Here is a 16,661-nt window from a genome sequence, read left to right as displayed (position 1 = left end):
TGCTCACCTGAATTAAAGGCCGCTCTCGTCAACCTCTGATGAAGAGTCCGATTGGCCTTCCTTGCCAGAAGCAGAGACAGGTCCTCAAAGTTCAGGATGAACATGATGACATTACCTTCCTCATTCTTCACTGGGACAACGTCCACAAGGCAACGGAGACAGGAACCTGAAGCAAAAATACAGAAGACAGAGAGAGAGACAGTGGGAAGTAACAGGCTGTTGCAGACTGAAGCTAGAAACAGGGATTGGGTTTGGGAAGTCATGCCCCTTCAGATTTCCCTTTGCAGACCAGCAGCATGAGTAGAGCACATCTTGGATTGTGTTGGAGCTTATGTTGCGTGCAGTGTCACCAGTAGAAGGGGTACTACGTGTAGGTAGCCAAGATCCTTCTAATCTCAGAACAACAGGGAGAGAAATATAAAGATACAGATGTATGAAACAAAAATAAGATCAAAATAATATTCTTAGCGTTGGCCTGATTGTTTAATAGCAGTGCTCTTCACTACCTTGTGGGAGCCCTGGGTCCTGGTCCTTGAGCTGACAGTGGGAACACTGCAGAGGCAGTGATCGCAGCCTCTCTCAAACCAGGAGGGGGAAAAAGAGGGAGTTCCTGGTCATCATTAAAGAATATCATGAACAAGTAGCCCTCTTCCCAAAATCGTAACACATCCAAGTGTGCTATAAGCCAGTCATAATAGGCACTAAATGCAATACTTGCCTTCTTTTGCCTTATAATTAATCATTGGCTTTAATGCACCACTAATATATATGCAACACTTTTTTTGGTAATTTTTATGCAAGTAGTAGCATAAAGGCTATATTATTGGTCCTTTTGGATGTTGGAGTACTTCTTAAAGTCCATCAAAAAGCCACGACACTGGCCGTGTTTTAAACAAACTGCTTCAGGGGGCCAACAAGACCTTCACTATAATTGTTCTTTGCGCTTCGAGAGTGTTGCGTCCGTCGGTCTCAGATGGCTTCGACCTTTGTACCTCACCTTTTTCTCTGCTCTCCCCGCTAGCCTTGGGAAGATGGCCACCGCCACGTCTGCAAGCTGCTCTCTCCAGCGTCCCCGGAACGGCTATGGCGTTGCCTTCCGCCATGTTCCTCCCAAGGGCCTCCTAGGGTGTGCGCGCACTACCAATGTCTTTATTCCAACTATGACGCGAACCTCGGGGGCGTCCCCCTCGAGTGATGTCACACATCAGGGTATTTAGCCTTCACTTGTTCGCTAGCTCATTGAGTTAGCAAGGACTGGATTTGTCCGGTCTACGCTACTCTGCCGCTTCTGTGCTGCCGCTGGAAGCTCTCTCTCTGCCCTTCAGGGTATTTGCTAACCTGGGTCCCCGCTCCTTGGGGGCCCTTCCTTTTCTTTCAGGTGCCTTACTGGGATCAGGTACTTGCTCCTCGAGGGCCTGCTCTCCCTGCCTTGGTGCCTGGAACCATCTACTTCTGCCTGGTAGAACCATCAACATTACAGCTACCATCTAGTGAGTAATCTAATTCTCAGTCTGTCTCATCTACAGCTTTGCCGTGCTGGGAAACCTACACCGGAACCTCCCTATATCACCTTGGTGAGAGGGGTTCCCTCTGCTGAGGGTCCCTGGACTGCTACTTCAGGACCTGCTCACTACTGCCACCTCTTGTGGCCTACAACTGCCATACAATAAAAGACAATTCAGTGTTTGTGCGTCCTGAGTCTAGCCCAGTCTAGACCATGCCCACGGGGCTCCTTCCCGTGGGCATGGTCATCTTCCACGGTACCCAAGAATCCACCCAAACACCTCAAAACCATAACAGAGAATGAATTGTAAATGCGGATCAAGAGTGTTGAGCCAGACAATGAATTGTTTGAGATGTTCTACAGTCAAAGTCCATAGAAAAAAAATATCATCAATATATTGAAGCCATTTACAATTCACTCATAACTTCAGTTTTCATCAGATTTCTTACTTGGACATCCTCATTTCAAAACATCAACAAACATTACACACTACTATTTACCGCAAACCAATGGAGAGAAACACATTGTTATATTTCACTAGTTTCCATCCCTTTCATCTATGATATAATTTGCCAATAGGATTTTCAGAAGGCGTTTGACAAAGTTCCTCATGAGAGGCTTCTAGGAAAAGTAAAAAGTCATGGGATAGGTGGCGATGTCCTTTCGTGGATTGCAAACGGGCTAAAAGACAGGAAACAGAGAGTAGGATTAAATGGACAATTTTCTCAGTGGAAGGGAGTGGGCAGTGGAGTGCCTCAGGGATCTGTATTGGGACCCATACTTTTCAATATATTTATAAATGATTTGGAAAGAAATACGACGAGTGAGGTAATCAAATTTGCAGATGATACAAAACTGTTCAAAGAAATTAAATCACAAGCAGATTGTGATAAATTGCAGGAAGACCTTGTGAGACTGGAAAACTGGGCATCGAAATGGCAGATGAAATTTAATGTGGATAAGTGCAAGGTGACGCATATAGGGAAAAATAGGGGGCATTCCATGAAGTTAGCAAGTAGCACATTTAAGACTAATCAGAGAAAATTATTTTTCACTCAACGCACAATAAAGCTCTGGAATTTGTTGCCAGAGGATGTGGTTAGTGCAGTTAGTGTAGCTGGGTTCAAAAAAGGTGTGGATACGTTCTTGGAGGAGAAGTCCATTAACAGCTATTAATCAAGTTTACTTAGGGAATTGCCACTGCTATTAATTGCATCTTCTTAGTGTTTGGATAATTGCCAGGTTCTTGTGGCCTGGTTTGGCCTCTGTTGGAAACAGGATGCTGGGCTTGATGGACCCTTGGTCTGACCCAGCATGGCAATTTCTTATGTTCCTATGTTCTTATAACCCATGCTATAGTTACACAATGTTAGGTTCCATATTAGGTGCTACCACCCGAGAAAGAGATCTAGGCATCATAGTGGATAACAAATTGAAATCATTGGTTCAGAGTGCTGCGGCAGTCAAAAAAGCAAACAGAATGTTGGGAATTATTAGAAAGGGAATGGTGAATAAAACGGAAAATGTCATAATGCCTCTTATCGCTCCATGGTGAGACCGCACCTTTAATTCTGTGTATAATTCTGGTCGCCGCATCTCAAAAAAGATATAGTTGTAATGGAGAAGGTACAGAGAAGGGCTACCAAAAATGATAAGGGGAATGGAACAGCTCCCCTATGAGGAAAGACTAAAGAGGTTAGGACTTTTTGGCTTGGAGAAGAGACAGCTGAGGGAGGATGTGATAGAGGTGTTTAAAATCATGAGAGGTCTAGAACGGGTAGATGTGAATCGGTTATTTACGCTTTAGAATAATAGAAGGACTAGGGGGCACGCCATGAAGTTAGCATGTGGCACATTTAAAACTAATCGGAGAAAATTCTTTTTCACTCAACGCACAGTTAAACTCTGGAATCTGTTGCCAGAGGATGTGGTTAGTGCAGTTAGTGTAGCTGGGTTTAAAAAAGGATTGGATAAGTTCTTGAAGGAGAAGTCCATTACCTGCTATTAATTAAGTTGACTTAGAGAATAGCCACTGCCATTAGCAATGGTTACATGGAATAGACTTAGTTTTTGGGTACTTGCCAGGTTCTTGTGGCCTGGATTGGCCACTGTTGGAAACAGGATGCTGGGCTTGATGGACCTTTGTTCTGACCCCGTATGGCATGTTCTTATGTTCTTAGATTATGTCGCATTTGTTCCACTAAAGAGGAATTTAATAAACAAGCCCAAGACCTGAGTGCTAGATTGCTTTCTAGAGGGTTTCCTTTACGCAGTATTAGGAAAACATATAAGTGGGCTTATAATGCTGAACGCACATGGCTTCTACTTGATTCAACACACACAGAAAAAAATAAATTAACATGTTTTATGGTATACTCATTTGGCTTCTCCCATTATCTTCAAACACTGGAAGATTTTACAATTGCACCCTATTTTTGATACACATCCAATCATAGGGTACATTAGAGGAAAAAATATTCGGGACAGGATAGTTAAATCAGACATCTCAATTCCATCAAAACAAATTTCAAATATTTCGCAAATGGGACTTTTTGCATGTGGTGCTTGTGCTATCTGTCAACTTGCCATCGCAGGACAAGACATAAGGATTCCAGGTTACAACCCAGTTATTTGTCTGTGCTCTAGAACTGGTTGTCAAATTTCCTTGCCGGAAACTTTATGTCAGAAAAACTAAAAGAAAAATGAAACCCAGACTTATAGAACATAAAAATTATATTAAAAATCAAAGGATTCAGGCCCTTATGGTAGCAGGCTGTATTGAACACGCCTTTCAGGATCTCAGATGGAGCATTTTAGAACATTCCCCCCCCCTCCCCCCCAATCCACGTGGAGGTGATAATGAACTCTATCTTTTTACTTGGGAACAATTTTGTATTTTTACTTTAAATACAGTAGCCCCAGCAGGTCTAAATTTTGAGCTTGAATGGTACTCCATCATTTGAAACAAAAATTTAATTTGGTTAGAAATTAATTTCTGGTCCACTATATATTTGATGTTATGAGTCTTGAACTTCTGGTTGAATTATAGCACTGCAGCAAGTAAGTCTAAGAACGTTGCGCTTTCTGGCGAGCTATTGTATTGATCTTTGGAGAGATGTTTATTTGTATTACGCAACATTCAGAAGCACGAAGAACAATTATGGTGAAGGTCTTGTTGGCCCCCAGAAGCAGTTCATTTGAAACATGGCCAGTGTCAGGGCCTTTTGATGGACTTTAAGAAATACTCCAACATACAAAAGAACCAATAAGATAAGTTTTTACTTGTATAAAAAATACCAAAAAAAGTGTTGCATATATATTAGTGGTGCATTAAGGCTGATGATTAATTATAAGGCAAAAGAAGGCAAGTAGTGCCTATTATGACTGGCTTATAGCATACATGGATGTGTTTTGATTTTGGGAAGAGGGCTACCTGTGCATGATAAGATTTGACATTTAACCTTCTATTTTGACATATTAGATTCCTATCATTATAGAATGACATCTACTGTTTGGCTCAAGGGCAAACTTGTGCCTCTCAGTTAAGAGACCCTCGTTGTAGTCATTGGGCATGATGGATGGGCAGCTTGGCTACTGGATTAAGTATGAGACTTTTAATAATTAAGAAACAAATTTTAAGACCTGGGATAGACTATCAGTGGAGGTGGGGAAGCCACGAATTGTAATGGGATTTAACATACTTGGATCAGATATAGAAGGAACTGGTAGGAACAAGCTTGAAAGACTGAGTAAAAGACGTGTAGGGGAGGTGAGCAGGGAGAGAGAGCTGGATTTGCAGGGGTGGGCACTTCCGGTCCTCGAGGGCCACAAACCAGTCTGGTTTTCAGGATATCCCTAATGAATATGCATGAGAGAGATTTGCATGCACTCTGCCTCAGTTGTATGCAAATCTATGTCATGCATATTCATTAGGATATCCTAAAACCTCGACAGGTTTGTGGCCCTCGAGGACTGGAATTGCCCACCCCTGGGTTAAAGTATGGAAATGTATATGATCATCTACCCAAAATGCACTGGGCAGGCTGGACGGACCAATTGGCCTTGCCTGTCATCATCTACTATATTACTGTGTAAAAATGAAGGATAAACCCGTTTATATCTTCCCCACTCCCAGGTAGTTCTGAATGAAGGATCATGGCACCATAGCTCCAGGAAGAAGCTGTCACTCCTATTACGTTAACATTTTGTAGACAAAGAAAATATCTAACTTATCTCTGAGCAGTATCTCTACTCCTGGCATATTCCGACAATAGTCAATTCCAATTTTCAGCCAACAAGAAATGCAGCTTTAGATGCCGGGTGACTGACATTATTTTCTTGCTTACAGAAGTTCTGCCTCAGGCTTTTCTTAAAATGCCATTTCACATCATATTAATTTTCTTTCAGGTTTTTTTTTTTTAAGGCAACTCTTACAATCTTGTAATATGTAATCAACAAATAAGGGAATGTAGGTGAAAATAATTAAAATAAAATAATTAAATTGAAGATACTTAGAAGCCAATACATTTTGATTGATTTTAAAACACATTTTTGGAGAAAAAAATGTTTGAAAGAGAAAAAAGACCTCAGAACTGAGAGAAAACATTGCTGATTGTATCCTTACTCAGTTGGTTCAATCTTGGATCTTACGATTTCTCTTGATATTTTCATATTTTGATGTGCCTGTTTATACATTGTCTTTTCATTTAAAAATCACACTTGTCTTGTAAATGCTTCAAAATTGTGCCAGTTTTGTACAAAATTTTGGTTCCTCAAAATGTGATAGAAAATCCACTTATCTTGAAAAATGGTGTTCTTTATACATCCGAACACTAAATGTTCAGATGCTGATGTTGGCAACGTTTCACCGGACCTAGCTGCTTCAGGGTGAGTGTGGATCTCTGCAAAAATAACTCTCTGTGTAAGTATCACAAAAAGGATTGTGAGGAATAAAATATCAAGACACCTACATTTTCCTTTCCTTCAAGACAAATTTTCTTAGGTATTCCCTTCGGTTATACAGACTGAGCCCTGGCACAATATGGTGAATCAGTGCTATGCTCTTGTTTTATTCCACATATATCATGTGATCTGAGATCTCAAATCAGATTGGTTTCTTGAGTTTTTATGTCTCTCCTACTTCCAGATTATTCAGCCAATGCTCTTTAACTTGTGTCTGTCACGCCTTTACGTGCGCATTTGAATTCTAATCTGTTATTCTTTCTGTACAATGGTAATACAGCTAATCACACTTAATCACTGTTAGGCGCACCGGTTGCGGATTGCCGCGGCCGGCCCTCCTCACCTCCTCCTTCGACACCAGGAACTTCCCGGGGTCCTGCGCGGCTGCAGGGAGAAACCTCCATGGCAGGAGAGCCGGCCCCAGATCCCATCTTTGCAGCGTGAAGCCGCAACTCGACGCCGCCGGCAGCTCCTTCTGGGCCAGCCCTCCCTAGACATGCGGCCATGTCTCCTGCTGGCATTTAAAGGGCCAGTTACACGAGTCACAGCCCAGCCTCCTAGATGATGTCAGGGACCTGGGACTACTTCAGGGAGCTTCCTCTTCCTGTTCCTTGACTTGGCAACGAGTCTGCTTCACTTCAGTGGAGTCTTCTGTGCTTCTTTGGTGCCTTGGTTCCTGTTCCTGTCTTCCGAGTCTTGTTCCTGCCTTCCGAGCCCTGCTCCCGCTCCCATCCATTGGTTCCTGCGGACGGATCTTCTGACTTTGACCTCGGACTGGCCATAGTTGACTCTTCTGGCTTCGATCTCGGACTGGCTCTCCGTGACTCTCTGGCTTCTGACCCTGGACTGGCTATCGGCGATCCTCTGGCATCCAACCTTGGACTGACTACTGGCGATTCTCCCGGCTGTTATCCTACCGCCTTTACAGGGGCCCAGCTAAGACCAGACTTTCCCGGCACCCAAAGGCTCAACCCGCAGGGAACGGGGTAGGTATTGGCGAAGTTCCAGTCAGCCCCTGCTCCAGCTCAGCCTCGCCTCCTGACGGTGGAGATCTGCGGGGGTTTGCCTTCTCAGGTAGTGCCAACTCCCCCTCGGGCAAAGGGTCCACATTCTCATCACTTAACCCAACAGATTGCCAAGTCCATGGACCCTGCAGAGGCCTCCGCCCTCCAAGCCATTCCGGGCCTAGCTCAAAGGATTCTTGAACAGAGAAGGCCCTGGAGACGCTCGCCTCAGCAGTGGAAAACCTAAACCAGCGTTTGGACTCCGCAGCCCCTACAGTCTCTGCCACGCTGCCGATGCCTGCTGTCTCACCTCCGGTACGAGGCGGTCACCTGGTGATTCCCCTACCTGCCCCTCCCCGCTTCGCTGGGGACCCACAGTCCTGTAGGAGTTTCATTAAACAGTGCAGCATGCAGTTTTGTCTACAACCAGCCCTCTTCCCAGAAGACATCATGAAGACAATGTACATCTTGTCTCTTCTTGATGGGAAAGCCCTGGCCTGGGCATCCCCCCTGTGGGAACGTGCCGACCCAGATCTGCGGGACTTGAACGGCTTCCTGACTCTCTTCCACACCATGTTTGAAGATCCTACCCAGCAGGCAGCCTCCGGGGCATCTCTTCTTCACGTGCACCAAGGTTCCCGAACTCTGAGTATGTGATCGAGTTTTGAAGCTTGTCCTCTGAGCTCCATTGGGACACTAGTTGTCTGAGGACCATTTTTCTATAAGATATAAGTCCCAGAATCAAGGACGAGCTCGCAGCCTGCGAGCTACCAGGGTCATTAAACACCTTGATCGACTTGACTGGGCGCATCGACCGGCGCCTCCAAGAACACTCCTGGGAGGTACAATTCTCCAGAAAGTCTACTGCCGGCTTCAGATGCCCCCGGTGTTCACCTTCCCCGAAGGCTGACTCAGGCTCCTCAGGAACCGCATCGGAGGAACCCATGCAACTGGGCCAGAGTAAATTAACCCCTTAGGAACGCCGTGGGTTGAGACGTTGGGCTCGGTGCAGGTACTCCAGATTCTTATGGTCAGTATAGACCGTAATCTGGTGCTGGGCCCCTTCCAACCAGGAGCGCCATTCTTCAAAGGCTATTTTAATGAGGAGGAGTTCTTTATCACCAATGGCGTAATTGGTTCCGCTGCAGAGTTGGCGCAAGAGGAAGGAAGAGGGATGGAGGATGTTGGGGGAGCATTGGCTGAGGATGGCCCTGACTCCTTCAGAGGAAGCATCCACCTCGACAATAAAAGGATGTCGGGGTTTGGGTGACAGAGGCAGGGCTTGCGGAGAAATGCTTCCTTCAGGCGGAGAAAGGCGGAGACCGCATCGGGCGGAAAGTGCTTGGGGTCGGCTCCCTTATGGGTCAGGGCAGTCAGGGGGGCCACCAAAGAGGCGTAGTTGAAGATAAAAGTGAAGCCCAAGAATCGTTGTAGAGGTCGTAATCCGGAAGACTGAGGCCAGTCTTAGATGGCTTTGAGCTTCTCAGGATCCATGCGAAATCCCTGATTAGAGATGATATACCCTAAGAATGGAAGGGCTTTGTTGGAGCTTGCATCAGCTTCGAGCTCGGGATGCTCAAGGCTTGGCAATCCTGTTGGCTGACGATGGGACGGAGTGCAAATGAGGGCTCTTCACCGTGGGACAAGGAGAATTTTGCCCTTGTGGTGAAGACAGTCCAAGTCTCGAATCCTCCACTGACCTGCATGCCCATGAAACCACCAACACAATGGTGGTCTCTGAATGGTCCTCCGACCGTTGCAAGCCCTTTCAGACCTGCCACAGGGTGTAGCAAAGGCTGCAGGCCGGACAGAGGTCACAGTGGAAGAAGGTCGTAAGCATTGGAGCTTGGAGCGAAGACTGGAACTTGGAGCGAAGACTGGAACTTGGAGCGAAGACTGGAACATGGAGCGAAGACTGATGTGGATCTTGGGACGAAGACAGGAAACAAGAGGCATGGGTCCCACCGGACCTGGAGCATTAGGACTGGGAGCATGATGGAACTATCACCACCTCTGCGATGCAGTAAATTGTGGTCAATGGTGAACCATGAAGGCTTCTGTCATATGCCCATGTGTTATGCTATGTTGTACCAGTGGGACATTTTCCTTGCTGTTGTGTACACAACTCTTGTGTTCAGCCAAATGTATGCACAAGGAACTTTGAATTTTCCCTACATACATTTTAGGGCAAGGACATTTGAAGATGTATACTACATGTGTGGTGGTAAACTTTGTAAAGTGCTTTAGTTTGAAAATCTTATTTGTCTGTATGTTTGTAAATTCTTTGATTTGTAATATTTGATGACAAACCACACAGTAACCACATTTGAATTGTCCTTTTAATTTAGTGCGATCTAGAGAAACATCTTATTCTTTGACTTCTGGTAGTAAAGCTGAACATAATTGTTTATGGATGTTCCTGGAATGAGAATATGCCATTCTAAAATCAACATTTTCAAATCCTGGTATTAATCAGACAATGTCCCAATGATTTCTCATGCTTTGGTATATTTTCTTTGATAGCGGAGACTATCTTGTAATACATGTAATTGTATTGTGATCCTGTTGTCTAATTTTATTGTGCAGCAACGAGTCCCCACCAAAAAAGCAAACAGACAGTCAAAAAAGCAAACAGAATGTTGGGAATTATTAGAAAGAGAATGGTGAATAAAACGGAAAATGTCATAATGCCTCTGTATCGCTCCATGTTGAGACCACACCTTGAATACTGTGTACAGTTCTGGTTGCCACATTTCAAAAAAGATATAGTTGCGATGGAAAACGTACAGAGAAGGGCGACCAAAATGATAAAAGGAATGGAACAGCTCCCCTATGAGGAAAGATTGAAGAGACGGCTGAGGGGGGATATGATAGAGGTGTTTAAAATCATGAGAGGTTTAGAACGGGTAAATGTGAGTCAGTTATTTACGCTTTCGGATAATAGAAAGATTAGGGGGCACTCCTTGAAGTTAGCATGTGGCACATTTAAAACTAATTGGAGAAAGTTCTTTTTCACTCAACGCACAATTAAACTCTGGAATTTGTTGACAGAGGATGTGGTTAGTGCAGTTAGTGTAGCTGTTTTAAAAAAAGGATTGGATAAGTTCTTGGAGGAGAAGTCCATTACCTGCTATTAATTAAGTTGATTTAGAGAATAGCCACTGCTATTATTAGCAACAGTAATATGGGATAGACTTAGTTTTTGGGTACTTGCCAGGTTCTTATGGCCTGGATTGGCCACTGTTGGAAACAGGATGCTGGGCTTGATGGACCCTTGATCTGACCCAGTATGGCATGTGCAGGGGTCATGGTCTAGACCCTTTCTCATGCCCCCTCCACCAGCTGCTGAACTATCTGTGGCACCCATCCAAGTCTGGGCTCCAGACCAGTTCCGTCAGGGTGCTCCTCAGTGCTGTCAGCGCGTATCATTGAGGTGTCGCTGACCTGTTTCGGTCCAGCCCTTAGTAGGCCATTTTACATGGGGTCTCCTCCAGCTGAAGCCTCCTCTTCGGCCTCCAGTTGTGTCCTGGGACCTCAGTGCTATCCTGGCAAGACTCATGCGGCCTCCATTCAAGCTGCTGCAGTCCTGCGACCTGAAGTTCCTCACCTGGAACATAAGAACATAAGAAATTGCCATGCTGGGTCAGACCAAGGGTCCATCAAGCCCAGCATCCTGTTTCCAACAGAGGCCAAAACCAGGCCACAAGAATCTGGAAAGTCATATTCCTGGTGGTGATCACTTCAGCTCGTAGAGTCAGTGAGCTTTAGGCTCTGGTTACGTATGCACCATACACGAAGTTCTTCCACAATTATGTGGCCTTGCACACCTCCTAAGTTTCTGCCCATGGTCATGTCTGAGTTCCATCTCAATCAGTCCATCATTTTGCCCACCTTATTTCCAAGGCCTCATTCCCACCCAGGGGAACAGGCGCTTCACACCCAGACTGTAAGAGGGCTTTGGTGTTCTACCTGGATTGCACAGCGCGGCACAGGCAGTCCACCCAGCTCTTCGTGTCGTTTGACTCCAACAGGCTGGGGTGGGGGTGAGTAAGCAGACCTTGTCCAATTGGCTAGCTGATTGCATTGCCTTCTGCTACACACAGGCAGGCCTTCAGCTTGATGGCAGAGTTAAGGCTCACTCTGTGTGGGCTGTGGCAACGTCGGTGGCCCATTTGTATGCGGTCCCCATCGTTGAAATTTGCCGAGCCGCAACCTGGAGTTCTCTTCACACATTTGCAGCCCATTATTGCCTAGATAGGGACAGCTATCAGGACAGTGCCTTCAGTCTGTCCTGCATAATCTGCTCCAGACTTGAACCCAACTCTGTTTGTGCTTCTTGTGGGAACCAGACCGCCCCCCATTTACCTACAGTGCCGCAATTGTGTTGTGCCCATTGGCACCTTGTTCGGCCACTGTTGGTCTCTCTGATTGCGTGGGGCTGTCTGTACTTACCCACATGTGAGGACTACCATCCTGCTTGTCCTAGGAGAAAGTGCAGCTGCTTACCTGTAACACGTATTCTCCGAGGGCAGCAGGATGTTAGTCCTCAGGAATCCCGCCCATCTCCCCATGATGTTGGGTTCACTTTTGGTTTGTTGTTTTATTTTTTTGCTCGTATTTTTGCTATGTTATGAGACTGAAGGGGGACCTTGCGTGGAGTGTGGATAGTAGCAGGCTGGGCATGCTCAGTCCGCTGGTCAAAGTTTCTAGAAACTTTGACAAATGTTTTCTGTGCCAGGTTCCATTGGATGATGTCACCCACATGTGAGGACTAACATCCTGTTGTCCTAGGAGAACACGTTACTGTTAGGGTTTTGAGGTGTTGGAGTGGATTCTTGGGTACTGCGGAGATGGCCATGCCCACGGGGAGGAGCCCCATGAGGAACCACAGTACTAGGCTAGACTTAATACACGGAAGCACAATGAATTCGTATTTATTACACAGCTTGGTGGTACTGCAGTGGCAGCAGTGAGGTAACCCAGTAGGTAGTCCAGGGGTCTTCAGGAGAGGAGTCCAGTTACACGTTCGTGTGGCAGCACAGAGCGGAAGAGAGAGCCCGGATGTAGACTCCCAGCGCTGAAGCTGTAGATGACACAAGCTGAGAAGTTAAGTTACTCACTGTAGTAGATAGCTGTATTGATGATATCCTGGCAGGCTGAAGTAGTAGAGCTGTAGGAGAACAGGTCCTCGAGGAGCAAGTACCCAGTATCCCAGATAGGTACCTAAAAGAAAGCACAAGGGCCCCCAAGGAGTGGGTACCCAGGTTAGAGTTGACCCCGAAGGGTAGAGAGCTTCCAGCGGCTGCTGGGAGTGGCAGAGCAGCTTAGACTGGTACGAGACTAGTCCTTGCTAACTCGATTTGTTAGCAAACGAAGGGAAGGCTAAATACCTGGATGGCGTGACGTCACTCAGAGGGGATGCCCCCGAGGTTCCCACCATGATGTGGATAAAGAAGTGGGTGACGTGCGCGCGTGCACCCTAGGAGGCCCTCAGGAAATCCATGGCAAACACCATCGCCGTTGTCATTCCAGGGACGCCGGTGAGAGCGTCATGAAGATGCAGCAGCAGCCATCTTCCCAAGGCTTGAGGAGAGAGAATGAAGAAAGGTGAGGCACAGAGGTCAAAGCCGTCTGAGACCAACGGATGTAACAGTACCCCCCTTCAAAGGGCCCCCTCCAGACACCCTACCTGGCTTTCCAGAACTTGGCTGTAAATTGAGCGCCTCTGTCACAAACAATGTGTTAAAGCATGCCGTGATGGCAAAAGATGTGACTAATGAATAGTTTAGCTAGTTCCATGGCTGACGGCAAGCCAGGGAGAGCCATGAAATGAGCCATCTTTGAAAATCGATCCACTGTGACCCAGATGGTATTGTTACCTCCAGAAAGTGGTAAGTCCACCACAAAGTCTGTTGCAATGTGGGTCCAGGGCTCATCTGGTACTGGCAATGGTTGAAGCAGGCCCCATGGGTGTCCAGGCAGAGGTTTCTGTCTGGCACAGTTGGAGCAGGAAGCTTCTTACGCAGAAGTGTCTTCTTTCATGGTGGGCCACCAGTAGTACTTCTGTATCTTAGCCAGTGTTCGCCGTTGACCAGGGTGTCCGGCCAGTTTCGAGTCGTGAGCCCATGCTAACAACTTCTTTCTTAAATTGCAGGGTACAATAGTTTTGCCAGGGGGTACCGGATGTGTGGCTGTCAGCATAACTCTCTTTGGGCCAATGATATGTTGGGGTTCATCAGGTACGTCTTCAGAGAGAAAAGAGCGAGATAAAGCATCTGCTCTGACATTCTTATCACCAGGGCGATATTTCAGCACAAAGTCAAATCTGTTGAAGAACAGGGACCACCTCGCCTGTCTGTGGTTAAGGCGTTGAGTGTGATGAAGGTACTCCAGATTTTTGTGATCTGTGTAGACAGTGATCTGATGTTGTGCACCTTCAAGCCAAGGGTGCCATTCTTCAAATGCTATTTTTATTGCCAGTAATTCTTTATCCCCACTGCTGTAGTTCTTTTCTGCTGGCGGGAAGCATTGGGAAAAGAATGAAAAGGGGTGCAAGATCTTAGAGTCACTGGTCTGGCTTAGCACAGCACCTACACCTATGTCAGAGGCATCGACTTCCACAATGAAGGGTCGTGTAGGGTCCGGATGGCGGAGACATGGTTTGCTCGAGAAGGCGTCTTTTAACTTTTGAAATGCTGTCTTGGCCTCCGTAGACCAAGTGGAAATGTTGGCTCCCTTTTTAGTCATCGCTGTTAAAGGGACAGTCAGTGAAGAGTAATCTTTGATGAAAGTCCTGTAGTAGTTGGTAAATCCCAGAAATTGTCTTAGAGCTTTTAGGCCAGTGGGTTGTGTCCATTTTTTAATACTCTCAAGCTTCTAAGGGTCCATCTGGAAACCTTTGTTTGAGACAATGTACCCTAAGAAGGGCACGGATTCCTTATGGAATTTGCATTTAGACAACTTGGCGTATAAACGATTCTCACGAAGTCTCTGCAGAACTCTTTTGACATCCTCCTGATGGGATTGTAGGTCCTGGGAGAATATCAAGATGTCATCTAAGTAGACAACGACACATTGGTAGAATAGATCATGCAGAATGTCGTTCATCATGTTTTGGAAGACAGCCGGGGCATTGCACAAGCCGAAGGGCATCACCAGGTATTCAAAATGCCCATCCCGGGTATTAAAAGCTGTCTTCCATTCATCGCCAAAGCGGATGCTAACTAAGTTATATGCTCCTTTGAGATCAAGCTTGGAGAATATCTTGGCTCCCTGTAACCTGTCGAATAGCTCCGAGATGAGTGGTAAGGGATAGCGATCCTTTACAGTGATCTCATTCAGATCTCTGTAATCAATACATGGACGTAATGTTCCGTCCTTCTTCCCCACAAAGAAGAAGCCTACGCCAGCAGGAGACTTGGAAGGTCTTATGAAGCCTTTCTGGAGATTCTCCTGGATGTACTCTGACATCGCTTTATTCTCTACCATGGAGAGGGGGTAGACCCTTCCTTTGGGTGGCTCCGTATTCGGCCTCAAATTGATGGCACAGTCATATGATCTGTGTGGAGGTAATAGATCAGCGGAAAGATGCATATTAAGGCGGCAGCCCAGGCAACAACGGGGTAGTTGGCATGCATGGAATTGCAGAAACTTCCAGCAAGCACTTGCCATGGCAATCTGGACCCCAACATGAAAGCTCCAAAGTGGCCCAGTTGAATTGTGGCATATGTTTCTGCAGCCACGGTAGCCCCAGTACCAAAGGGTGCATGGCCTTCTCTAGCACAAAGAAGGAAATAGTCTCTGTATGAAGAGTACCAGTACGTAAGCTCACTGGTTCTGTGAGCAGGGTTACTTCACCCAGTAAGGGCTCTCCATGGATAGAGGACAAAAGTAGAGGAGACATCATGGTAGTAGTGGGGATCTGCAAATGTTCCACTAGACGTTTCAAAATGAAATTTCCTCCTGCTCCAGAATCCACTAAGGCAAGGGTCTGGTATTTTAGAGGTCCACAGATTAAGGATACTGGAAGAGAGAGTGGAGGAGAGGGTGCAGTTAGACCTAAGAAGAGTCCTCCCACAGGACTTAGGTCTGCTAGTTTCTTTCGAGTTCGTCTCTCTTTTGAAGTCAAATGACTGCGGCCAAATTGCATCGGTTTTTCTTCGCCCGCAACAGGACCTGGAGGTATAGGCCTGGGTACAGACTTGACGCGAGTCTCTCCCTGAGGTAGTCTTCTGGGGCTCTTGACCTCTTGAACCTTGTCACGAAGCCGGCGATCAATCCTTGTTGCCAACTTCATCAGTTCTGCTAAGGTTTCAGGCATCTCTCGAGCTGCCAGCTCATCCTTCAACCGGGAGTTCAGGCCTTCAAAGAAGAGGGTCTTCAGGCATTTAGGGTCCCAATGTAATTCAGATGCCAACATCTTGAATTCAATGGCGAAGTCTGGTAAAGATTTATTACCTTGTTTAAGATGAATCAATGTTGATCCTGCTGTAAAATACCGGGCAGGGTCATCGAATATTGATTTGAACAGTTCAAGAAACCCGACAAGGTCATGCAGGATAGGGTCATCGCGCTCCAACAGCAGTGAGGCCCAAGCCAGCGCTCTTCAATCCAGATACGAAAGGATGTAGGTGGTCTTGGTATACGCTGTAGGAAAATGGTTAGGTTGCAGAGAAAAGTGCATGCAACTCTGATTGATAAATCCTCTACATTTCTAAACTTCACCCGAGAAGCATGTTGGAGCTGATAGAGGCACTGTAGTCTTGACCGTCACTTCTGGCGGTGTAACTCTTTACCTGCGGTAGTCGGTGTATTCATCTGTGCGTGTAACTGGTTAAAGGCAACAGTCAAGTTATCCAACGAACTCTGTTGTTCAGATATTCACTAGGCCAGGCCTGGAATGGCCTGCAAAGCAGTGAGCTGAGCCAAATCCATGGAGTTAGCAATCTGTTAGGGTTTTGAGGTGTTGGAGTGGATTCTTGGGTACTGCGGAGATGGCCACGCCCACGGGGAGGAGCCCCGTGAGAAACCGCAGTATCGCTTCAATGGCAGGGGAGAAAGACCGATACTTCACGCATATCCAGCATAGCTCTCTGCTTCAACGGCAGGGGAGAAAGACCGATACTTCACGCATATCCAGCATAGCTCTCTGCTTCAAAGGCAGGGGAGAAAGTCTGATACTTCATGCTTAT

At 46.3% G+C, this 16,661-nt stretch overlaps 1 protein-coding gene across 1 annotated transcript in view; it reads right to left on the bottom strand.

Annotated features, from left to right (window-relative positions):
* Positions 1 to 16,661, bottom strand: part of KCNH6 (potassium voltage-gated channel subfamily H member 6) — a 118,693-nt gene that overhangs the window by 53,814 nt on the left and 48,218 nt on the right. Inside the window, exon 3 of the mRNA XM_029573826.1 lies at positions 8 to 166. Within this exon, the coding sequence (XP_029429686.1) occupies positions 8 to 166 (159 nt within the window). The remainder of the gene's footprint in view (positions 1 to 7; positions 167 to 16,661) is intronic.

This window comes from Rhinatrema bivittatum, chromosome 12, assembly GCF_901001135.1.
Source record: "Rhinatrema bivittatum chromosome 12, aRhiBiv1.1, whole genome shotgun sequence".
In the NCBI taxonomy this organism is placed as follows: domain Eukaryota; kingdom Metazoa; phylum Chordata; class Amphibia; order Gymnophiona; family Rhinatrematidae; genus Rhinatrema; species Rhinatrema bivittatum.
Note: the sequence above shows the minus strand (reverse complement) of the source record. Positions and strands in the feature narration are given on the sequence as shown.